The 25919-nt window shown below is 46.0% G+C and overlaps 1 protein-coding gene and 1 non-coding gene across 2 annotated transcripts in view; one reads left to right on the forward strand and one right to left on the reverse strand.

Moving 5' to 3' along the window:
• The window catches only part of DLEC1 (DLEC1 cilia and flagella associated protein), a 712951-nt gene that overhangs the window by 666056 nt on the left and 20976 nt on the right, over nucleotides 1–25919 (reverse strand). The window contains exons 2-4 of the mRNA XM_086940885.1: nucleotides 24669–24907; nucleotides 7673–7813; nucleotides 4962–5118 (exon numbers count right to left, since the gene is read on the reverse strand). Of these exons, the coding sequence (XP_086797011.1) occupies nucleotides 4962–5118; nucleotides 7673–7813; nucleotides 24669–24860 (490 nt within the window). The 5' untranslated portion in view covers nucleotides 24861–24907. The remainder of the gene's footprint in view (nucleotides 1–4961; nucleotides 5119–7672; nucleotides 7814–24668; nucleotides 24908–25919) is intronic.
• On the forward strand, nucleotides 15025–15097 carry TRNAS-GGA (transfer RNA serine (anticodon GGA)). The gene has a single exon. It is a non-coding gene; the product is annotated as a tRNA-Ser (tRNA).

The following is a 25919-nucleotide window of genomic DNA, read 5'->3' on the forward strand; positions in this document are numbered from 1 at the left end:
AACGATGGTATAGGCCTGTCAATGTGCCAATCAAATAAATGCCCCTACAAAAGTGCCTGCATGTGCACTGAAGACACACCCGAAGCCTGTACCGATCAAACTCTGCTGCATGTGCCTGTTTCTTACCTATATGCAGATGCAAGTGATTGATATCTGATAATGTAATTCTCTCTGTCTCTTTGACTTCTTGTTTAACCCATTGGACTCTTATGCAAGTTATCAAAACCTTCATGCATACAACACACACATAAATACACACTTGATCACAAAACAGTAAATTATACAGAGATTCATAGAAGAGAGTGCATGCTATTTCCTGAACAGTTACACTGTGGCAGTGTCTAGTATTGCAAATGGCAATAAGAACAAGCATTGGCATAGCCAATAGGTCTCGCCTTTGGAACCTTATAAGTATTTAGTTATGCAGTACAATATCCTTGGTGCAACAACATAAACTGTTGCATGTCTAAACACTTATAAGGTCCCAAAGGCGAGAACTATTGGCTATGCCAATGCTTGTTTTTATAGCTGTCATTTGAAAGCACACACTTCACAGGCCGGCCTTGCAATACCTCTCAAAAAGAATACATGGTTCATCAGGAAGCTTCAAGTGATTTCATCAATTGAAGTCAGAATACTGGCTTCCAAGCACACCTTTCATTTGCAGACTGACCAGCTGTGCACATTTGCATTTCTTTCAGGGAAGCAGGCACCCTGGCAGAAAGGCTCATTTAGATGTCTGCCCCTTCCTTAGTTTTCACAGCACAGCAAACTCTCGGCCTTAAACTTCAGCTAAAGAATTTTAAATGTCAGAATTTACCGTTCCGGAATGGTTGTGTTTTCACAAAAGTAGGGAATTGGCTTTTCTAAAATTAAAAACAGTATGGGCACATCGGCAGGGGCGGCCTTAGGCATGTGCAAGCTGTGCACCTGCACAGGGCCGCCAAACCCCAGGGGCCGCCACGCCAATATATAGCCGTAATATAATAATCCTCTGAGGAGGGATACATATTTGCGTGGCGGCCCCTGGCAGGGATTTTGGAGGCCTCCGGCTCTGTTCCACTCCCAAACACCCTGATCCCCCCTCTTCACTGGCCCCGCGCTTGTGTTCCTCCGGGGGGCCCCTACGTATGCTCCCTGCCCAGGGCTGCCATGAACCTAGAGCCGCCCCTGACATTGGGCCCCTCAGATCCCGCCCATTATGACCATTAGTCTGGCCATGCAATGGTTACAGATCAAAGCAGAGAACAGGACATACAGAGGGGACTCAATGCTGATTTTTAGATGGGAACCACACTTTTTGTTTGGGTTCCTCATTTGTGCACTTCCGGTAACTTTCTGCGGGATTGTAGCGGGCCATTCAAGGGCCCCCAAAAACAGGCGTCATCATTCACTAGGGGACATTGGCCGGACAACATTGAATGACCCTTGACCATGAGGTCTTCTTGTAAAATTCTCTCTCCAGAGCTACCAAGTAATGAAATCATCACATTTCCTTTCCTGGAAGCCAAGAAAATGATGGTATCGGCCACACGGGCCACTTCCGCTTCCTTCTGGGTCATGTCAGGGACAAATAGAAACAGCAGCTGTTTCTGAAATGCCCAATTAGCCTCAGTTCCATTGAAGTATCTGCAATCCCCAGCCTTAATGTTGGCAAGGCTTCGGGTTCAACAACAGGCGCCATCTTAAATGCAGCTTTCATTGGATTGTCCTTTGCATTTATCAAAAAAACATAAAACATCAGCTCTATGGATGACAGAGAGGAGAAAGAGGATAGAGGGGCAGGCGAGCGAGATGGGGAAAGTGGAGACACAGAAAGAGGGCAGACCTCTGCCCACAACCTTTCAGCTGTGAAATGTGCCGGGCATCTTGGTTCAAATCGTAGAAAATACACTCCTTTTTGGAGTTATTAATAGGACAAACTCGACCCGAAGGCATCAGAGCGCTTTACATGAGCACCAGGTGCATCACAGACGGACACATTCATTTTGTTGGACAGGGGTAGATTGACTGATTTGCCCAGCATCACAGGATGTTTAGCGTTCCTGCCCAGACTCAAACCCTGTTCCTCAGCTTCGAAGTCGCCTGCTCTAGCTGCCGTTAGGCCACACCCTTGCCTTAATGTTGTGCTGCATTTTCCAAAACCATCAAATCCCCCCCCTGCTGCAGAAAAGTGGCCTGCATTTATCCCTTACCCTCCTCGTCATTGCAAGCCTGCCCATTCTTTCCATCTCTGGCCTCTCATCTGCCAACATTCCACCACTGTGCGACCCTTCCTTTCTGATTTTGTCATTGAGGTGGATTTAAGCTCCGATCCCAGGATGCCTTCTCTTTCATCATCTGTGCACTAACTGGGTTGAACTATTTTGCAGGAGGGCACGATTCAAGAGGGTTCAACTTAGATCACTAGGCCGCGCTGTGATCTCGTGCATAGTTTATAGAGCACCTTCACGTATTCCTTGCGAGGCCGATAGCCCTTTTATTTTCCTGCACTAACCACTGCTTTTCCCCCAGGGCTAGCAAATAGAGGATTGTTTGTTAATAGAATATGGTTTATGCTGTTTATCGCTTGGTATATATTGCGCATTAGCCAGGATTGCTCTCCTGGTACAGCAACCACCATTATCGGTGAGGGAAATACCTTGTTGTAAAGCACTTTCCATCCAGCACCCACAGAACCCTGCTAAACTGTTCCATGAGCTACACCCCAGCACACGAAAAGCTGTAAGCATCCACTACAATTGTTTAATATGGTTTTAAACGAAACGGGACATACGAAAAGGAGCAATTCGGGATGGTGCTGCAAATCATGGACCAATAGCACATCTCCTTGGAAGAACCAGCTGCAGCACATATGGAGAGGAGAGTAGGCAAGAAGAATGAGAAAGAGAAAGGCAGTCAGAGAATCTGAGGGGAGCCCTTGAGTGGTGCACACAGGAAAATTATACATACATTAATTGATCCAAGCTAAATCATGATTTATTAGACTGATCCACACACAGAAAAGCTACATATATGAACCTGGAGAGCTACCAGTAGCCTACAAGCTACTTGTTGGAGCTTACCCTTAGTTAACAACCTCAACATACGTCTAGAAGTAGAATAAATCAAGAGGAAACCACTGTATCACCGTTTTTCGTTTGAAACGATACAGAGCGCCACCTCAAGTTGACAAGCAGAAGTATGATCTAAACATTCGTGACAACTCCATCCTGTGGCGTGGGGTCTATAGCGTGACAACTCAGTCTACCCTTCATGCCCTTGGACAAACGCAAATTGGCTGTTCCGATCTGTTTGTCAGGAGCTCAAGGACGACCCAAATGGTGCAGAACTCCTAAAGTCAATCAGTGTCCCAAAAAAATGCACTTGAGATGAGTAAAAACCAAATCAAAGGGAGGCAGATTTCGCTTCCTTTATATCCAGTATCTTTGTTGTCCTAAGCGGCACCCTCTGGGGCAGGGCAACAGAAGCCGCTGCCATTGCTAAATTAAAACACTGCAACCATGTTTAAAAATGTGGCACCCAGAAAGACCTTGAGTACAGGCCTTAACCACAGCTAATTATATATAACACCCACTGCAAAGCAAGAGTCAAAGAGCGTTCTGACGTGCCTTGCGTCGTAGTTTGTGCAGATGCGTAAGAAGTAGACAGAGGACTAATGCTTCCCCCGGGTAGGGTAACGGGTCGGCAATTTCAGAAGAGAGTGTTTCCAGTCGAGAGGAATGGCAGCTTCTCGGATGGCCACGATACAATGAAGATTTGCCGTTTGATTACATGCTTCGCTCTGGATGGGGAAAGTAAACACAAATTGAGACAGAACCCTTTATTGGTCTAAATGGAGGGATTCTACCTTCCAAGTAGAAAGCCTGCTTTGGCTTGAGCTTGAGATTGTTTATAAGCGTTTGGAAGCAAGTCTGGTGCAGACGTAAAACTCTTTATTGCATTTCGGGCTACCTTATTAAGTGGACAGGTCATTGAGTCAGTACTTGTTTTTCTAGCCCCTCCAGCGCATGCTTTGTTTGCTTCTTTACTTTTGTAGCCGGAGCAGGTAGGAGGATCTGATAATGTATCCCGAAGGATGGCAATTAGAGACTCAATACAACAAGTTTGACAAGTAGAGGAGGAGGCAGCAGGGGGAGGGGAGAGAGGAGGGGGCCTGAGCCTGTTTCCCTTGCAGGAGCGAGGTTTGAAACCATCTGTTTGCAAGTTAATTACAAACAGATGGTTTCCAAGCTCGCTCCCGCAAGGGAATCGCCAAACGTGCACGTGTTGCCATTGAAGGCAATGCAATGCGTGCATGTTTTTGGCAGAAAAACTGAATCGATTTCAAGAGGTCTCCTCCTATGCAGTGCATTCGCGCTGCATAGGCGAGACCTATGAAGGGTCAAACAAACCCTGTACTCTCAAAGAACTAGGATATACAAGCCATTATTACAGAAAGTGTTCCAATAGGCAATTATTTACAAATACATGACAGGTTGATAGGCACAATGGTCCCTACTAGCAACAATTTAAAGTGAGAGAATAGGAAAAAGTATTCACATTTAATGATTGGATTAATCATATTAAACAAATCCTCATGTGACTATTTCAACAAATAACAAGGTGCTACATGGGCCGGCGCAGTGCAAGTGAAGTCAAGTGAAGGGATGTGCATAGATATATACAGCACCTAACACAATTTAAGAAATCCATCAACAAGACAAGATTTCAAGATCCGAGAATATAAAAAATCTCATCATAGCATAGTTTTTGGGAAGGGTACTTTCAACAAATGAACATGTGTTTAAGATGTATTGGTCATTGTGCCTACCAACCTGTCATGTCTTTGTAAATAATTGTCTACTGGAACACTTTCTATAATAGTGCAAATGTATCACTATTTGGTGTAACTTGTGTTTTTGAAAATAATATTGACTAATTAAAAATACATAAAACGCTACAATTTCATGAGCCCTTACCTGGAGGCAGGCCAAGAGAATCAAACTTATCCCCAGCTTCCTCCATAAGTCTGTTTAGGGCCCGTTCTTCTTCAGCGGTGGCTCGAGCTCGTGCCTGAATAATGTGTCTCTCCACCATGTCTGATTCTGCCATGAGACGGTCATGCTCCGTTCGAATCTGGTAAAAAGACAGAGTAAAAAATTAAATACCACACTCTCTGTCTCCTACTATTTAACTTAATCGAGTTTTGGTTCAGGTGGTATTTCAACGAGAATAGATTGTGCAAATGCACTTGAGGAGTGACTTTTGTGGTGAGATCATTATGGACACTGCTTCCAGTCCTGGACTTTTGTGTGATAGCCATATGCTTTCTGGGTACTTTAGTCTTATTTTGCTTCAATTGAACTTATTAGGCGGACAAACTTGAAATAATTGATTTGTAGGTGAAAGGTTCTGGACTGGAAAAAGTGTCCATAATTATGTGGAGTGAGGTGGTCACTTTACACTCAAGACTAGGCTTGTGCCTGCCACACCAAGTGGTCTGCAAAAAAACTGAGTTATATTGGTGCATGTACTTTGATTGATTTGATTGGCTACATAGCTTAACTTTATGACAGTGATATCTTACTGATATTCCACATCGTGGTTTTTTCCTCAGTAAAGCGCCTAGATCTCTCCACTTGCCCAATCTTACTTTGAATTACACAAAAATGTACTTGGGCTAAAAATTATTCTGGAATTATATAACACTTATATGGAAGTAGCCAGCCGGCCAACTCCTGTATATATTGTAGGGAAAGTTCCCACATATATGTGCCTTGGAAATATCCAACGTAAATTTAACCAGAAATATTTTCTCATACACAAATCACAATATGCTTGTTAACACTTGTTGGAAAACCAGTAGAAGTGGGAGGAAGCCCTGTTAGGCCAATGGGAAAAGCATCTGGCACCATGGGACCTCCAGTCATATCACACGGATGATCCACAGTCCCCTAAGCCCTCATCGGTGCAATATTTGGTACTGATGTGGCTAGGGGGAGAGAAAAGCGTGGAAACCTGAGAGGATAAACAGGAATTGGACAGTCCTGTTTGTATTCTTGTCCTACTAGTGCCTTCATGATCCCTGCGGTCATGTGAGTCCTGTGCTCATTGTGCCATGGGCCGCAAACTAGGGATGCTTGTGTTCCCTCCTAGAGGGAGCCCCGCCTGGCAGTTTTAGGCAAATGGTTCCCATGAAGAGCAGGTTCAGTACTGACTTTAATAAGGCAGGACTCTGTCTTGAGTGGCTCATTGGCCACAAGAATTGCTGAACTGAGATGTGGCCCGAGGGTTCGCCAGTGGCTCAGAATAATTCAAACATTCCATCAATCAATCACCTTGTTGTTTGTTGTAGGGGTAGCAAATGCAGTGCAAAGGGCAGCAAAAGCAAGCCAAAGGTTGCAGCGGCTACCCATATTGATGTCATGAAGAAAGCTAATTAGAAAAAATATTAAATCTGATACCCTTGTTTTAGGGTTGAAGAGAAATATGGAATGTGATTTTGATCACTTTTTCCTCTTTATAACAATAACCTACCCTTCACTATTCATTTAATCTATTTCAAATTGGCACCACACAAATAACTTTTAGGTCAGAGGAATACCAATCATTGTAATTCATATTTTTGCTGAGAAAATATTAAAGTTTAATAAATGTATTTTCAAAATATTTTATAAGCTCAATAAAGCATTTGAAGAAGCGCAGTCCACTTTAAAGAGACTGAAAGCCCAATGCTCTATAGGTATTTATCAACATTCTTTGCCACACACCTGAATATGTGCTTACCAATCAAGTCTTTCAAATCAAGACGACATGTACATTAATAGAGTATAAGGGCTTTCCTTCAATTCTTCCGCTCTTCTATAAATCTACACAAAGAGGATATATCTTTTTTAAGATCTTGAAAGAACTGTTCATCGGTAAGCCTATTTCACTGGGATTTATTACAAAGACTTCAAAATACATAATATTGCATAGTAATTTAGGGAGAGAAAGTCACGCCGAGAGCTAGAACTAGGCAGTCTATTCCAGCTGCAATACAGAGCTGCTCTTCTCTCTAAAGTTTCATTTATTAACCCCTTCCATGTGGCCGCGATTCTGCGCCTGTGCGGCAAAATCGCGAGTGGGTGGGTTTAAGACGGCCCCAGCCGTCATCAGCACACAAGCACCGTAGTGCATGACGGCTGGGGGCCGTCATCAGCATGCAAGGGGTTAAATTGTAAAATATGTTTTTATCCTGGTAAGTCTCCCCACCTCAACATATTAACCCAATTGTGAATTCTAGTCATTTTCTTTTGCCTCGACTCAGTATACCCTTACCCCACAAACCCTTCTTTACATGAATTTGTGTGCCACTATGTTTTCTTCCTTAGGACTTCCTGTTTCAAGGCGCACTTCCATGTAGGCTGTAGATTGATGAAGCTGTTCACTGAACCAGCAAGCTGGTTATCCCTTCCTAAAAAAAATCAATTTCTTTCTCAACATAATCCTGTTATTCTTGGTTAGGTGAGGAGAGGGGGAGGGAAGGTGGTGGCCGGGGAGCGGGAAAGGATCAACAATGAATTGCTTACAATTCCTTTCAATAATCTTTTATTCTAGAGGAGGATGGTATTCAAGTGCTTGTTTGATGGTAATATGTGCACATTATCTTCTGACAATTTACATTACATGTGGAAAGCTCTGAATTTACCTTTTGCAGTTCATCCACAAACTTCTCATGATACGCGTTGTCTCCTCCCCGAGATTTGAAATAATGATCTCCTTTGTCCTTCCCTATGACTTCACCAGTGTACAGGTTCTTAAAAATGCTGGTCAGCAGATGAGAAATGTCCTGACAATAAAGAGTGCACAAAATTAAGATGCTTATTATGTCTCAAATTTGTAATCGTACTTGGGTACGTTTGAAACAGACTTTTGGCTACACAGTGGATTTGGTGTGACAGAAGTAAGCAGAGAACTTATTTAGGATCAAATGTATAAAACCGAATAATCGTATCAGTCATGAATGTTCATCTTTCGATCTGTTAATGCAAAATTATCTTCTAAATGATGTTGAAACTACCACACTATAAAATGTCAATAGAAACTATAAAATGTCGAGAGAATCCACCTTGTAATTTTCTTTACCATATGGCTAACATGTGGGCTTTTGGATTCTCCTCCTGCATATTTATAACTTTTTGTTGAAATTGGACGATTTTCTGTTACCATCAAAGATCTTAAAGATATCCAGCCAAGGCCCATGCAGGTAAGAGTTGGCCCACTGCTCTTACCTGCACGAGCCACGGCTGAAGCTATCTGGTTAAGGATGGGGCATGAGTGTCCACCAGCATAGTCTTGCACTTAACAATGGTTAGACTAGTATTTCCAAAATTTCCAAGTTCATCAATGATTGTTTTCATGTAGTTCACGCCTTTGGAATGAAGAGCCATATATGATGTAGTCAAAGACCTTGCAATTCACAGGGTTTGCAACCCAAAATGGTTTTTGGTATGCACTAAACCTATTTTGCGTTTCAATAAGGGATCCCCATATAGCGAAATGAGTTTAGATACTAGCCCAGGTAAATGATCGCTGGTTCCCTATTGGGCCAATGCAGCAAATGAAGAATCCCATTCCAGGGAGTCAAAGACCTTCTAGAGGTCCAGTACCAAACAGCCAGAAACTGCGGAGTTTCAAGGTAGTATTGCATGTAGGGACAAAACCATTCTGGTCTGGGTTCACCAGTGTCTGGGCCTGGGGCGCCAGCTGATCCGCAAGAATTTTCACTAAAATGTTGTAATTTGAGTTATGTAGCGTTAATGGCCTAAATGAGCCAGCAACTTCAGGATTTTTATTGGACTTAGCCAAAGATATTACAATTGCCGTTCCCTGGGAGTCTGAAAGAGTTCCCAAAGCATGTGCTTCGTCATACAATTTGAGCAGTTGCGGAGTGAGTTGACGAGATAAATGCCTTATACTATTCAGCCAGCAAACGGTCCGTCCCGGGGTTTTCTCATTTGCCAGTGCCTTAATTGCATTCTGGATCTCAGCCAAGGTTATAGGTTCATGCAATTCCAGTCATACTGTAGCCGGAACGGTGGGGACAGTGAGATTAGCGTAGAATGATCTGTATTTGTCGGAGTTGGAATTGGAATCGGGGACTGACTGATAGACTCTGATAAGGTGTTGGGACAGTTCCTTTATATGTCGGTTTGGGTATATAGAAGTGTGCCTGTGCTGGATCGCAAATCTGTCAAGGGCCTGCAGGGTTGATCTTGGCGGATAAGCCATTCTAACAACCATCCTGTCTTGTCTGCAGTGGCATGCATAAGCGCTGCGTTTGCAGCACAGATTAGACAGCGCATACGCTTCAGTAAGGCTGCATGGTTGCGCTGTGCATCAGTAAGTGTGATCCGGTTTCCCGGGTTGTCTATAGTCCAGGTTTCCAACTTTAAAAGTTTGTGTTATAGACTAGTGATGTCATAATAAAGTCTGCGTCTCCGATTACTCTGTGCACCCAAACAATGTCCCCTCAGCGTCACTTTGAATGCATCCCATTCAACCCAGCTAGTGGAAGCTGTATCTGCATTGCGTTGAAAATAGTCATCAATCATAGTGCCCACTGAGTCTCGAAAGCGGGGGTCTTCTAATAGCACTACTTCAAACCTCCAAGTGGGAATGGGGGGAGATTATGTTTTCCCATTGCAAACATAGTAGCTGAGAATTATGATCAGCGTGTGTGCACCCTAAGCTTTCAATTTGTTATGGAAGGGAGTAGTGACGGGGTGGCCACAGTCCTGTCAATACGGACCTGTAACTTGATTGGGGCAGAAAAAATGGAGTAGATTTTTACTACCGAGTTGAGGTGTCGCCACATGTCCACTAGGTGCTGTTGCTGGAGCCAATCAGTTAAAAAGCAGGCATTGGTGGTGGCTGATGTGTGACGCAGTGGAAGAAAGCATCGATCTAGAGTAGTGTCCAACCATGATAGGCCATTCTACTGAGAGAGTGCGTGGAAGTGCATGATAAAAGACTACGTGGTCAGTGTTTGGTGCATAGATAGAACCCAACAGCACATGCCGGCCGTCTAGTTGTCCTCGCAATCACACATAGTGGCCCTCAGGGTCTATAATCGTGCCTTCTGTTATAAATGGGGTGCCGGGTCTGATCCAAAGTAGTGTTCCACGGCATAACTAGAAAAATTGGTGCTGTGGATCTGACCCCTCCATCAACGCTGTAGGCTATTGGTTTCTATTTGCGTGAGGTGTGTTTCCTGGAACAGTGCCACATGTATCAAATGTCTTTTCATGTAGGCATACACTGAGTGCCAATTAGATGGTGTGTGCATACCCCTGATATTCCACGTCATTATGTTAAAGTGTGCAATGAGTCGGTTGTGAACTCGATCATCTCCCTGGTGCCAGTGTATCACCAGTAGGGGCGATGAGTCTCAGGCAAGAAACAAGCATTATGTAATGTGTGAGGTAGAGCCTGGCAAGGGCGTGGGTCATAGCAAACAAGTAAACATATCTTGACACCAATCATAAATTTGTAAATACCAAAAGAGTAGAAACACACTATGTGTCCACCCAAACAAGTAACAACTTTAATCGAGAAAAGGCAATTAGGCAGCAACCTATCAGGGGACAGCAAAAGTGCCAGTAAGCGGTCTCACTGCTACAGTGAAATGATACTTCAAAGTACCCACACAGCGCATAGCTAAACAAGATTTGCCCTACCACCCAAGCACGGGCAGAAGCGTTGATGGCTACCTAGGGTTGTAGTCCCAATTAATAGACTAGGGTAGATCATACCTGCAAGATACAACAAATCTGATGTATACCAACAAGGATGGCAGTCCTAGGTACAGGTAGGAATAGCAGTAGGACTGCAGAATGTGATCTGCATTAATAGCAGGTGTAAAACAATGTCATTGGTAGTATGCGGGGTAAAGTCCGCGAGCAGGGTGCAAGGCTGAATCAGTCCTGGAAGGACACATGGTCGAAGAGCCATCATTGTTGAGTGATTGAAGGAGTCATCATCCATCCTGGAGTTCCTATTGTGTTCACCTATTGCCGCTGCGGTCTGTAGTACCTGTCTGCATTCCTGCAGCATTTGCTCAAAGTCTGGAACAGCTATTAGGGTAGGATGCTTTTTTCTTGGTCATCGGTATCGGTGCTGCATCCCCACGCCATCTCAATTGGTGGTGCCGTCTGTGTAGATTTGGGGTTTGTGGAGCGTCCAGTGGAGTCCAGCCATTCCCAGACCCTTTTGGGTGTATCCCCTCCGGGCAATGTGCAGACGAGGCGGAAACAGCAGAGAGTATTTGATGTCAAGTTCCCCTAGATTGCACTTGGCTGCAAGGAAAGTGCAGCGTTGTTTTGTATTGTAACAGTATAATCCGGAAAGAACATAATCGTAGCATTGTCCACCTTGATTTCATGTAATTGCAGAGTTTCTTTGAGAATAGCATCTCCGTCTCTGTAATGCATCACGGGGAATAAGAACAGTCTGGGGTTAGCACCTGGTGAGTGGCGGCAGGCAAGCACCCGGTGCCTCTGTGAAGTATTGTGAAAGAGTGTCTTGAGGCAGTAACTGTTGCATCCATTGTCCGACATATACGACCGCATCCGATTCTTCTGCTCTCTCCAGCAGACCCACCACTCGCATGTTATTACGTCGCGACCAGCCTCTGGCATCTTCTACTTTTCGATACAGCATTTTGACACAATCCCACAGTAATCGTATTGAGGTGTCCATGTCACCAGTTTTCCGTTGTATGATGGCAATAGACTGTCCAGTTCATGGACCTTCTCTGCTCATTTGCGATGATCGGTGTGGAGAAATGTCAAGTCTGTTGTAACTGCGTCTAACTTGGTCTCGAGGGAGGTTCTCGTAGGTTACAGTGCAGTTCCAAGCTTTTTCGCCACCGCTAATGGGTGGTCACACATTGTCGGCCCATGACGATATTGCTAGTGGTTACTGGGTATTGTGTGTCCGTCTCGATGGTGGGGCCCGCTTGCCAGAAATATGGGCGAGGGAAATGTGGCAGCATGAGCAGCCCCCATATTTCAGGTGTGTTGGGCTGGCGCATGAATGCACAGTCCAGTCGTCAAGCTGTGGGCCTTCTTGTGAGCTCTTCTGCATGTGATTCCCAGTGGGAGAGCAGTGTGTGACCTCTGTAGTCACTTTGCTTTACAAGTAGAGTGAATGGTCGTAAGGAGCTCGTTTTCCACTTAGTGTGTGACCAGGGGTGTTAATCTTCTTGTGCAATGTGCTAATGTGGGGATGCCGCAGGATATAAAAAGTGCCAATGCTACATGTGGGTGTGTACGGGCATCCGGAGTGGCGCTAGGTCTGTGCCTGCAGCAAATCAGTCCTCAAAAATCTGTCCCAGGATGCGAGAGGGCAAAAGGCCCCACACAGGGGATCTCGCAGCCACAGCAGGGGGCTAACAAGGGGGCCCAGAGTGCACTGACAGGAATGTCCAATAATGTTGCAGAAGTAGTAGTACAGTTCAGCCACCTGGTAATGCCTCTCACATTTAATGCCTAGTCCATATAACATGTAGAGCAGACGCCCATCACCTGACTGCCAGAGTAGTTTGGATCAGTGCACTGACAGGAATCAATATCCAATAATGTTGCAGAAGTAGGAGAACAGTTCAGCCACCTGGTGATGCCTCTCACATAGATGCCTAGTCCATATAACATGTAGAGCAGACGCCCATCACCTGACTGCCAGAGTAGTTTGGATTATCAGTTGATTGGGTGTAGCGCCTGTGTGTGTCCCGGGTTGATGGGTCTCACTCAGCCCAGATTGAACCAATTTCCCTAGGCTCCGCGGTTCATCGTCCCCGTTGCTACTGATATATATATATTTTTTAAAACTATTCAGACAAGACGTGTGACCCAGCTGATTTGCAGCCACGTCACTGCAGCACGAATCAGCGGCCGCCGGTGTCCACACATCGGGGCAGCTCCATCTCTCGTCTGTCTGTCCCGCTCCTCGCCTCTTTGGTGGCACTGTCGCGACGACGCACACCTCCGCACTTTGTCCTCAGCCCAGCTGGGCGGCGACCTCGACCACAGTCGTCGCCCGGTTCCTCGTAGGGATAGAGGCGGCGTCACAGTCAGCAATGCGGCCGCAGGCCCAGGGCAGTGCGTAGGGGCGGCGTGTACGGACACGTCATAATCAGGAATGCGGCCGCAGGCCCAGACCATGGCTCTGCGTAGGGGCCGCGTGTACGGACACGTCATAGTCAGCAGTGCGGCCGCAAGCCCAGGTCAGGGCTGTAGACCAGGGCTGCACCCCTCCACAAGCTGGCCTCTGGGCAAGGAGCCCAGATCGGTGCTCAGAGTCGGTGGCAGGGGGTCGCGGGGATCCAATTCGTGTTGATTTAGCAGGGCAATCTTTGGAGCTCGCTCAGATCGTGCCCCCCATGATGGCTTTGCAAGCCATATCCCTCTATGGTTAAGTGATAGAGTGTCTGGTATTACCCCACTGAGGATGTTTCCTGCCCTTTTTCTTTGGCTCTGGGTTTTCTTTTCACCAGTCTTTTTTTCCCATAGTGTCCTTCACAGGGGTTTATGTTTTATGGTTGGTCCTGATGGTTACCCCTATAGAGACGTAACATTCAAACGTCATCAATAATGCTACTTGGGAACCAAATGTATTAATTCATAACCTATCATGTCTTTATAATTTTTCCATTGTGATAAATAAGTTAAGATATGCCTATGGTCATATGCCATTTATTTCATATGCCTTCCTGTTTAAACTATCAAACCACACAGCAAACCGCCTTTAAGTATAGATTACAGTATCACTTTTTCTTTTGTTTGTATACACTTTCCAAAATTAAGTTTTTCACTCACTGATTGTCCAAATCAAATCGTGATTCCCAAAAAACAAATAATTTACAGTTATTATTCCAAGAGAACAACTGTTTTCCTTTGTTACAGTTATGAATCAATTTCCCTCTTTGTCCTTAATACTCTTTGTGATTGAAAGAATGTAAGGCAGCACTCTAGTAGGTGTTTTATCTCATAAGAAGCAATTACCTCCTCGTTAGTCTTCCTCGCCACATGAGTTACATAGTGAGCTTCAGCTCCACACCAGAACCCTCCAAAGCAAAAAATTAGCCTCCCATGCCTCCCATCCCTTCCCAAGATGGCCGACCCATTACCACCTGACCTCTATAAGAGGCGGGCCGGCCCAACCCATCAGCCTGTTTTTTTAGTTCTGCGCGTCATTACTCTCCAGATGCGTCTTCAGGTAAGTGGTTCCTGCTGTAGCAGGAGCATGGGTCCTTGGTCGGTGGTCCTGCTCTAGCGGACTCTGGGGCTTTTTGGACTTTCCCCCCTTCCTTCCTCCGGTCTCTTTGATGCCGGTTAGGCTCTGCCTTAGCGGGCCAGGGGTCAATAGGGGGGGTGGGGGGTGGTTGGTCTGGGGCTCTGCTGTTTCTGAGCCCTTCTGGCCCCTCGCCTCGCGCTGCCTGTAACTGTTTGTTACTGCCGGCACCGGTGTCTGCAAGGGGCCGTGTTTGTTGTTCTATTCCCGGGTCCCCTTCCTTCCCATGTATGCCACTGTTTTCTTTGTCGGTGTGCTTTTGTTTTATGGGCCGGGCACATGTTTGGGCACTGGATGTCCCCGCTTAGCGGGTACAGCAGCGTTTCTTTTGACCCTGCCTTTTGGCGGGGGGTGTGGGGGGCGGCCATTCCATGCATGTTGTGGCCGCCTTTTTCCTTCTTGGCTGCGCTCCTCAAACCCGGCTCACCTTTTTGCCGTCCGGTCGGGTGCAGTCCTTGTCCCGGTCGGGGTCCTTCTTCCCACGTTTTTCCTGCCTGGGCGGCTGTGGTTTCCCTTGTGTGTGCCTAATGCCGTGCGGCCGCCGTTAATTTCTTAGTGTACGGTCCTCCGTGTACGGTGCTGGGCGATTTCCGCTCTTTCTCTTGAACGGGGTTTCCTGGGCTTCTTCCCACGGCTCTGTGCCGCGCTGGGATTGGTCTGTGCACACCCGCCCTCCGGGGGCGTTTTTTTTTCTCGGGACTCAAGCAGGCCGTAATAGCTCAGTAGGGAGAGCGTTAGGCTGGAGATCTGTGGGTCCCTGGTTCGATCCTGGGTTACGGCACAGTTGAGTGAATCCTTGATTCTCGCAATATAAATTATGGAATCAGCTGTAGTACTTTTCACTTTGCTATCAGGCTATGGGACGTTCCATTAGTTGAAGGGGACGAGCTTTATGCTGTCGTCATCTCTTTTTGTCCATGTGCGGTCTGTTTCACATGCCTCGGCTGTTTTCTGCCTGTTTCGGTTCGTTCCGGCTGCGGTCCCTGTGTGTTTCCTCCTCTTTCCTTCGGGATTCTGTCTCGACGGGGTCGGTGCCTGGCTCCCTGTCTACTTCTGTGCCTCTTGCTGCCCGGTCCGTCCGGTTGTTGTTCCGGTCTGCGGTGGCTGTGGCCCTTGCAGGGTCTGTCTGTTGGGCATCTGTCTTTTCTTCTGTGGGCCCGTGGTTCATGTCCCTGTTCAGGTTTGTTTCGGATTTTGGGCACTGGGGCTGTGACAGTGCCCCGCTCTTCTGTCCACCATTTCGGTGGCATGTCCTTTGTGTCGTGGGCCCTGATTGTGCATGGTGGGCTGGGGTGTTTCGTTGCTGTCAGGTCTTGCTGGTGCTGTGGCTCATTGAGTGGTGCTTTGCCTTTGGTGGCGCCTGCTCTCACACACTTGTGCTGTGACCATGTCCCCCGGTGTTTCATTTTCGGACATTGTTTTTGTTCGTTTTCTGCATTTTTGCTTGTTGCATTATTTTTCGTTTCTTTATTCTGTGCCTGCGTTGGGCTTCCCTGTCGCTGAGTGGCTGGTTCCCATTCCGGTTCCTGCGCTCGTTTTCTGTGGCTGTGCCTCGCTCTTTGGCCCTTAATCGGCCCTGGGTTCGTGTCCTGCCTATGCTGGGGCCGTGTCCTCAGGTGGTTCTTTGTCGTGCGTTGTATATGTATATATGTGTATATATATTTTTTTCTTTTCGCACGTTTTGGGCCGTTTCCTTTGTTTCCTTGTCTCTGTGCTCTGTCCTGCCCTCGGGTGTCGGGGTCGGTTCCTGCCATTTGGGGTCTTTGTGCTCCTCTTCTCGTCTGTTTTCAGTCGTTGGGCAGGGTCGGGGCTGGTGCAATGGTGGGTCTCCTCCTGTGTTTGCCTGGTGCTGTCGACATGGTGGTTCTCCGTTCCTCTTGTAGGTCTGTGCCCTCCGCAGTTGTTCCTGGTCCTGCTTGGGGTGGCCTTTGGGGTTTCCGGGGGCTGTTGCTCCTGTTCTTCTTCTCGGGCTGCTTCTCTGGTCTCCGGGTTGGCCTTTGGTTCGGCCCTTTCCTCCATGGACCTTGGCGGTGGTTTCTCCTCCTCCTGCTCCTTTGCTCGCCGGGCTCCCCTTGCGCCCTCTTCCTCGTGTGTGGTTCACATGCTCTGCGGATGGTCAGGGGGCGTGTTTGCTTCGGCTGCATCCTGGGGCTCTGGGGTTGCCGGTTTGCCTGTGGTTGACACGCGTATTCGTGTTTCTCCTCAGCTTCTCCCTTTGGGTTGCTCTCTCTTTCGCAGTGTTCCTTGTTTTGGCTTGAGTCCGTGGAGCTGTGGCTCGGTGGTGAGTCTTGTGCCTTTGGTGGTGCCCGCCATTGTTGTGTTGGTGTCCATGTGGGGTGCTTTTTGGTTTTCTTGTTATTCGACGCCTGTGGCGTTGGATTGTGGGGCCTCTGCTTCGTGGTTCGCTGTGTTGCCTTCCGGGCTTTGGGCCTGTGGTCCTTTTTGTCCTGTGGACTCGTGTCCCTGCTGTTTTTGTGTGGGGTCGGTCCCGGTTGGTTCCTTGTTGGCCGTCCTCCGGGTTTTCCGGGGGCTGTGGGCTTCGGCTTCTCTGAGGTGGCCTTCCTGCTGTTGGGGTCTGTCTGTCCGTCTCTGGGCTGCGTCAGTATTTTCTTGCTGACTGTTCCTGCTCCTGGTGGGTTCTCCTGGTCTTGTCAGGACTCGACGGGCGGCTCTTGCTCCATTTTCCTGTCGGCTTTCTGCTGTCACCATGCTTCTCCTTGCCCCCTGGGGGTCGGGTCTTTGTTGCGATCCTTCTCTTGCCCTTGGGGCTATGGTCCTTTGGTGGCTCTGTTTCCCTTGGGTGGTGCCTGCTTGGTCTGGCGAGTCTTTTGGCGCCTGCCTCTGATGGGGCGTGCGTCCTTCTTTTTTGTTGCAGGGTCGCTTTTGGCGGGTGCACTGTTCCTTTTCTCTCCGGGTCCTGTTCATGGGTTTTCCGGTTGGGATTGTCTGCCTTGGTGGGGCCTTCCTCTGGTCGTGGTTTGGGTCTTGTTGACTGTTGGTGCTTTCTCGCCCCTGTCTGTCCTTTGCGGATCCTCCTCTTCCTGTTGGTCTCGGTACCTCTGGCCCTTGCTTGGTTCCTTTTTTTACGCCTGCCTTGCTGGGGCTTGTTGGTCACTGTGGTGGGTTTGTCCCCTACCTTGTGCTCCGGGGTGTGTGCGGGGTTCGCCCCCTTTTTGTCTGTTGGCACTTTGGTGCTGTCCTTGCCTGGGTCGTTTTTGGCTCCGGCCTTTCTGGCCCTGTTTGCTCGTGTTCTCATCGGCTCTCCTTCGGTGGTTCGTGGGTCGGGTCTCTTTTTGTGCTTGGTTCGGGAGTCTCCTGGGTCCGTCTGGTCCTGTCTGCTTCCTTGGGGTCTCCGGTTTTGGCTCTTCGGCCTTCTCGTTTGGGCTCCCGGCTTTGCGCTTCCTGGGGTCCCTTTGCCTGCTGGCTGTTTTTGTTCCCAGCGGTGCTTTGGGTTTTCCTGGCGGGGCCCTGCGCTTCCGGTGTGGGTGTGTCCACGTTTCTTTCCCCTGGTTTTGGGGTCCCGGGTCCTGTTGGCTCTGGTGGCTCCCTGGGCATTTTGTCATGGCTCGGGCTCGTCTTCTCCCTGCCCTTCTGTTCTTCACGCCTTTGGGGTGTTGCTGCCGCACTCCTGTACCTGTCGGTTCTTCTTTGCCTCGCTGGGCTGGCCCTGGTTGTGGGCTGGCTGTCTGTTTGCCCGCCTTGGTGCTCTCTTCGGGGGCTCGCTCCCTTCTTGTGTTTCTTCCTGGGCCGGTTGCTTGGTCCCTGTGCGGGGTGTTCCCGTACCTGGCCGGTTGGCTTCTTTCTGCCTCTTCTTCTCCCTTCTGGCCGTTAAGCGGGCCTGTGGGTTTAATGTTTTTCGCCTTTGCCCGGTTGGTTCTCCTCCGGGTCTCTTCGGTGTCGTTCCCGGCTCCTTCCTGGGTTCGTTTTCCCTGGTGCCTGCCTGGGTTCTCTCCTTGGTGTCCCGGTCCCTTCCGGGGGTCCTTTGTGTGGCGGGGGTTGTTCCCCTTCTGTTTCTTCTCGGCTCCCTTTTCCATTTTTCCGGCTCTTGCCTGTCTGTTGGATGGCTCTGGTGCCGCTTCCCGGTAGCGGACTGGTTGTCTCTTTCCACTGTTGCTTTTTTGTTTGGTCGCTGTGGTGGAGTTGTCCTCTGTTCGTTCGATTCCTCTCTTGGGCTTTTGCTCCCCTCTCGCTTTGTGCTGCCTGTTGGGCTGCCCTGGTGTGTTGTTCGGGCCTGCTTGTTTCTGTTCTGGCCTTGGTTGCTGCTGCCTTTTTGGCTCCGTGGGGTACGGTCCCGTGCCTTTCTCTGCCTTCCTTCGGTTGGGGCGGTTTTTCCTGGCGACCCTTGATGTCTCTGGGGTCCGGTTTGTTTTCGGCCTTCCCGGTGTCTTCTGTCCCGGGTTGGTTTTGCTACTCGTGGTTGCCTCTCTCCTGGGTGGTCCTTCCACTCGTACTGGTCTGTTGGGTTTGGCCTCCTTCGTGGTCATCCCCTGGTCTGTTGGTTTTCTTGTGAGTTTCCATGAAGCCGCTTGGCTTTGGTATGTGCTCACTATGTAACTCATGTGGCGAGGAAGACTAACGAGGAGGTAATGCCCCGATTACTTACCGGTAATCTTCATTACTCCGAGTATAGTCTTCCTCGCCACATGAGTTCCCATCCCTCCCTCCCTGTCTGGCTATCGGCTTCATGTTTGTGCTTGGTGGTTTCAGGCTGATGGGTTGGGCCGGCCCGCCTCTTATAGAGGTCAGGTGGTAATGGGTCGGCCATCTTGGGAAGGGATGGGAGGCATGGGAGGCTAATTTTTTGCTTTGGAGGGTTCTGGTGTGGAGCTGAAGCTCACTATGTAACTCATGTGGCGAGGAAGACTATACTCGGAGTAATGAAGATTACCGGTAAGTAATCGGGGCATTACTAGAAACTCTTGCACCATGAGCTTCTAGAGAACAGCACTTTATCTGTGGGAACATGCTAAGAGCCCACTGACAGTATCAGTGTAGGTGATACAAATCTCAGCCTGGGTCAAGAAGTTTGTGATTACCCACCAGTGTTTGAAAGAGTGGCGGTCAGTCTGATAGAAAGAACGTCTCACTCACATGAGCCCATGGAGTTGTGCTCGATCGAGATCAACTTAATGTCATGTAGAAAAGGATGTCAACTTGATGAATCACTTTGGCCAGAGGTCACATGTAAATGTGAAATAGAAACAGGGATAGAACTGATCCATTAGGGACGCAGTATTTGATTTTTTTTAACGTAAACTTAATAGGGGTATAGTTACTGACTGACTACAGTCTATCAAATAAGATTAACCAATCCATCTGCTTGCCATTATACCCAGCTTTGGTTTGTCATGCTAACATGGAAAAGTGTTCCATGAGATTTGAAGGTGGCTGAGAGATACAATACCAGCTCTACCTGAAAACCAGTCCTATCGACGAGCATTCTTATAACATCTAACACCAACAACACAACTAACTTGGTGCTACAGCCAGATTGAAATGCTACTTGTAGGAAGTCCAGCAGTTAATTTCTTTCAGCAAAACTCTGAATCTGAGTGAAAGCCAAAGCCAGTCAATTCAATTCAATTCAAAATATATATTTTATTCGGTTTTTTGAGATAGAAAACCATAAAAGCAATATTACCACAGTCAATATAATACATAGTTAAAACATGTCTTTCTAATAACCTTCTTGTAAGGGAAACCCGGAAGGTAGGTTGGATGTTATTCAAGTTTTCTGCTGCAAATTATTTTTTTGTAATAAAGGACACACAATAGCTCATTTCCTCAAAATGGAAATGACCCCCCTTCCTTAATGAAACATATGTTTCTATTTGACATGTTGTGAATGCTAAGTAAAATTAACACATAGAATAAATGAGAACTGAAGTGAGGATAATGAAGGTGAAAGTGGAGGTGACAGTGAGGTAATAAAGGCTGGTGCCAAATGACAAGAGTGGCTTGCAGCATTATTTACAAAAACTGAAAATGTTGGGGTAAGAGAAGAGGGAAGGCGAAAGATATACACTTTTTAAAATTGTAAATAACATTTGATGGCACTTCTGAAGAATAGTAGAGGTGGCAGAGGACGCGTGAGCCAGAAAGAGGAGAGAGAAGAGATATGAGGAGCGAGTATTAAAGGAGAACAAGTGTGATCAGGATGAGTGGAAAAGAGCAAGAAAGAAGAACAGAGAGCAAGAAGGAGAAGAAAGACCAAGAGAAGGAAGGAGATTTGTAAGACAGCAAAACTACTGGGGAGCTGAGAAAGGGAATAGAAGAGTGCAAGTAAGAGAAGTAAAGATAAAAAAGAGAGAGGAGAAAAGAGGCAGGGTAGAGACAGTGCAGCGATCGAGAAAAGGAAGGAAAGAAGAAAAAGAAGGAAAGAGAGAGACAGCAAGAAGAGAGCCACATAAGACACGGGGAAGAAGATTAATACAGAATTAAGGAAAGAGAAGAGAAGAAACTGGAGAACAAAGAAAAAAGAGACGAGAGCAGGAAAGACAATGGGAATGGAAAACCAACAAGGGGAAGAAGGAAGGAGGCAGAAGAAGAAGGAAAGTGAAAATTAATAACCGTTTTTAAAGCCCAGACTCTTAATGTAGCTGATTTTACAGAGCCATACCAGTTGAAATTTGAACAATGTGGCAGTCATGTTAAAAGAAGATGAGAACACTGAATGCTACTTACCGAAAGTCAAATTAACTTTTGTTTTATTTTTTATTTTTTGATGTTTATTTTTAGTTGATGTAAAACATATAAAATAACAATAAAAGAACAAATTTATAAATTGATCACATGCAATAAAACATCATAAAATACTGATATTTATTTTAAAATAGTAAAAAAAAGTCTCTATTTAGTTAGCTCATCTTATTTACAACCGTTAAAAATGCCAAATATTACATTCGGTTGGGAGTATGCCCTTAAGGCGGATGGTATGCATTAAAAACCTATACCTTTGACTTGCAAAGAAGCAACAGTGTGAAGGAATATACTCAAACCTATGAATTACAAGTCTGCCGAATATGCAATACCTTACGGTCTAACAATTTCCATTTTCGTTGCCACTCTCAATGGCTGGAGCTGCCACCAGGATTTCACTTCCATAATATCCAATGCTGTAGGAATTTTAGGTAGCCTAGGCCTATAAGTTGAGCGTTAGGACAAACTATCAGGGATCTGACAAGAACTGGTGGCCAGGTAGAGAAAGGGAAGATAGAGAGCTTACAAGATCATACAATGAGTCATTGAACAATAGCGATCCATTGGGGAAGTTCTGCATGAGGCAACAAAGTACAGCCAATACAGTGAACGAGAAGGATGTACGTTGTTACAACGCATGCTTTTACCACGCATGCCTTTACAACGCAGGTTTTTCAAAGCAAGTCGTTACAATGACTTGCTTTGGGGGGTGCTGGATAGTGAATAGTTTAATTTACTATTCCAACTCCAGTCCCCGTGGATAGGAGGGAAGGTGTTGGATAGTAAATTAAACTATTACCTATCCTAGAGCGCCCCCCGGCGCAACTCGTTGTAATGACTTGCGTTGAAAAACCTGCGTTGTAAAGGTACTGCATGGTAAAAGTTGCGTCGTAAAGGATGTTTCCCAACGAGAACCACAACAGTATTTGTCAGCGGTGTCAGCCCAGGAATACTGGCAATCGCAAAGGAACAAGCACTGTGGTAACATCAAGCAAGGGTGGAGAACCTAATTCACAGTCATGAAAGACAAGGAGCAAGAAAATAGTAGTGCTTGACAGGTAAGAACGGAAATAGGCAACATTTGGTAGGAAGCAGGCATACATGCGAACTAGGAAACTGGGAGCTAAGGACACAGAGAAAGAAACTGGGAACTAAGGAAGAAGGGAATGGAAGGCAAGGACTGAGAAAAGGGTAACTGCAGAAGTTGTGTTAGTTCAAGGATTAATGAAGGACTGAAATTGCACTAGCTCAAGAAAAAATGAAACCTTGCAGAATAATGCTAGCTCTTGAAACAAGAACACACTACAAATGATTGCAGGTTCAGGAACCTAGGATGCACTTCAAGATAGTGTGGGTTCAAGAAACAAGGATTTGCTATTGCTCAGGAACCTGGAAATCTCTGGAAACAAAGGGTCTGTCAGACAGGAACTCTGCTACAACTATCAACATTTGACTGAATGGCTCAGATGCTTTAAAGAGATTATTAACGATCACATGCTTCAGGTGTGAGCAAGAAAGCACCAGCCAGAGACAGGTGTGCTGATTCAACCACCCATCCTTCGCTTGCACAAGCAGGCAGCAGGAAATTGTATGAATTTCAGACATAGACAGGAACATCAAGGAGGCTTCCACAACACCCAGCATGGATCCTGAATGCAAGTCAACTCCTGGTTATTTGTAAGGAGGTTGCCAATCAGGATTGAAAAATGCCACAAGGGCAGGGCTTCTGAGAAACGTAGTCTTTGTGGGACAGAGGGAAACATTCTGGCTGACATAATCTTGACACGGATCCAAAAGAAAAGGCAAGTTCAGAATATTGTCCAAGACTCTGAGAGTCAGTACACAGATATCAATCAAGGCCAGGCAGCTTAGTCTAACAGTAGAAAGTCCACCAGGCATGCCCTCTAGTGGTGAGCACGGGAGAAAGGGGAGCAAATAATGACACAGATTGCCAAGTCTATATTAAAGTTGACTAGTCTGTGTTTAACATATCTGACGTAGCTCTTACAGCTAGGGGCTCACTTAACTTTGAGTCAAATAGGATACTCAAATATTTATAATTTGTGTTCTGAGTGATCTTGTTTCCATCTATATCCCACTTTCCTCTATAATTGCTTTTTCCAAAAGAACATACTTTGAGTTTTCTCAAAGTTAACTTGCTAGCCATTTTCCAAGTTGTTAACAGTGAGAAATCCTGTGATCATTGGAGCCTGACAGGCGTCTGGAAAAAGATCACTAATTCTTCCGCACAGTATAGCACTCCAACTTTGGCCAGGCCTCGCTTTAGTGGAAAATGTCTCTGTGAGCTCCAACACAATCCCTGCTGTGTGATTCTACTAACTTTTGCCCTGAAAGTTTACAGTGTGGGGATAGGTTGGCGTTTCTCCTCCTCTCTCTCGCGGTTTCTCCCTTTCACCTTACACATAACTCTAGTCTTCTTCTCCCACTTATCAATCTCCTTTCCTTGTCAATAATGTTTATTTCCTGCATTTAATAGACAAAGACCAGAAAAAAGAGGAACCAGCAGAGACACTTCTCAAGGCTGGTTTTTAATATTTGGTGGTGCTGAGCACTGACATAACCCAGTCTACTAGAAGACGCAGGCATGGCCTCCTAGGTAACGTCTTTCAAATACAATCCATTTTTACTCAACGTAATAAAGCTGATCATAGTTAAGAAACTAGGAAGAACCCAGTCAATAAAAAACATGCTGAATTCCAAGAAGTGTGTTGAGCAAGATTATCATAACTTTAGCATTATTTGTTACAATGACTTTCGAAACTTTATGCTAAGAACTTTTATAATCAAAAGGGAACCAAAAGATAGTTGAAAATGGTAGGTCACCAACATCCCTGGCTAATGATCCTCCAGGAGGAACCTTGTATGGCACACCTGTTAGGCACACTCTGAAGGAGGGTGAACTATCTAACCAGGAACCACACCCATGCCAGGAGTTGGGGAGAGGCTGCAGCAGCATTAAAACATGGATCAGTTACAGCACCTGCATATCAGTTATAATGCCTCTTTTAAATTAAAACAAACAAGCTAAGTTAACATTTTTAACATCAAATCGGTTGATATTTATATGGAGGAGTACTTGCTGTATCAAGGTCAATCACAAATACTGGCTACTTCTATCACTCTGGCATTAAGATCACTTCAATGGTTATTTTTGTAAACTTGTTTCCTATTTAAAATGCCATGACCTACCCATAAGACGGTGCATTTACAGAATCTATTTATTAAAGACTTTTGGATTTTGCTGCCTTATCCATGAGGGGTGTCAGTGCACTTTACAAATCACCAAGAGGATGAAGGCTCTCGGGCTACCATGACAAGCAAGTAGATCGTTGTGCTATCAGAATTAGCGGGGCACAGATAATACTAAGCTAGCTTGTCGCGTGCTGAGAGCTACAATACAGAGTTTTTTCCTGAATTTTTACAAGTAATGGCAAGATAGACATTAGAATGCTTAAGTGTCTTTATGACATCAACCAATTATGGTGTTTCTAAAAAACTATTCTGATTTTGTCTGATGATTATAGTAAATTGATTTTAACAATCATTTATTTATTTGCCTTTTTTTAAAGAAGCCCATGCCTTTAGTCAACATATGATGTGCAGTAATTACAATTCTGGCAAAATATATTTACCTGAGTTCTTTCTGAGGAGGGTCTAGGCCGGAACATGGCTGGTTCAGGTGAGGTGAAGGATTTTGCTGAGGATGTTCTACGCCCAGCCACATGTGGGCCAGGAGAGGTGAATTTCTTTTCAGAGGAAGGCCTGCCTCTGCACAGACACTGGTCTGGGGAAAAGACACTCATCTCGTCATCTTCTGCGTTCATGTTGAAATGTCAGGTTGGCGTCAAGCAAACATGAACAGCAGCAATGCCTGCAAAAGGAATACATAACAAAAAAGATTACCTCAATTGACAGTAAATTGCTAAAGTGACAAATTTACATTTGCATTACTGAAATTTCAATGAGACACTACCTCTCTAAATTAACATAACAATCGCTTATTGAGTAAAAATGTAGCCTGGACGAGAGATGCAGTGAGTCTGTGATGAGGACGTTTGGTCCCAAAAGAAATACAAATACAGACATGCTCCACCATTCTTCTAAATTATATTAGGGAACAAAATTCTGAGGAGTGACAAAAAGATGAATATCACTTTGTTTGCCAATTAGGCATGTTTCCTCTTCCAAAGCGAAAGAGCTCTCAATGTCCCATAAGACCCTGCCAGCATTTCTCATTAGAAAGTAGTTTCTCTCAATAAAAGTATTTGAAATAAAAAAAAAAAAAAAGAAAGTAGTTTCCCACAGGGCGCTGGTGGCGCCCAGTGCAATAAGGTTTTTTGGCACACCCCTCCCCCCCATGACCTTCACCACGGATTCTTTCACTACCACCCCAAAATGTGCCCCTCATCTCTCCGTAGCCCCTCTCTCAAATACACTTTAATTTGGTTTAAAGCGCTGGTTAAGGCTGGTGTAATTTGCTTAGCTATCCACATACTATATTGGCCTTTAGAAGCAATATATGATCAAACTGCAATGGGCTAAAATGCAGCTGCCAGATTGCTGCTGGGCATTGCCAAATTCCAGCCTATTGCCTGCGGCTTAAAGAAGCTTCACTGGCTTCCCATGATAAAGTGGACCGAATTCAAATCCCTTTGTTTAGTTTACAAGGCTCTGCAGGGAACTGGACCAATGTTTCTGAGACAACACTTTTCTTGGTACCAGCCTGCTAGAAACCTTCGATCATCTCAGAGCAAACTTCTTCAGACACCCAAATATAAGAAAGCACATTGGGAAGGAAGAAGCTTCATTCTGGGTACAGTGAAACCGTGGAATTTACTCCCAGTAGAGATCAAGAACAGCTCAACATTACTCACTTTCAGGAA

The sequence above is a fragment of the Lissotriton vulgaris genome, chromosome 10, assembly GCF_964263255.1.
Source record: "Lissotriton vulgaris chromosome 10, aLisVul1.2, whole genome shotgun sequence".
Lineage (NCBI taxonomy): Eukaryota > Metazoa > Chordata > Amphibia > Caudata > Salamandridae > Lissotriton > Lissotriton vulgaris.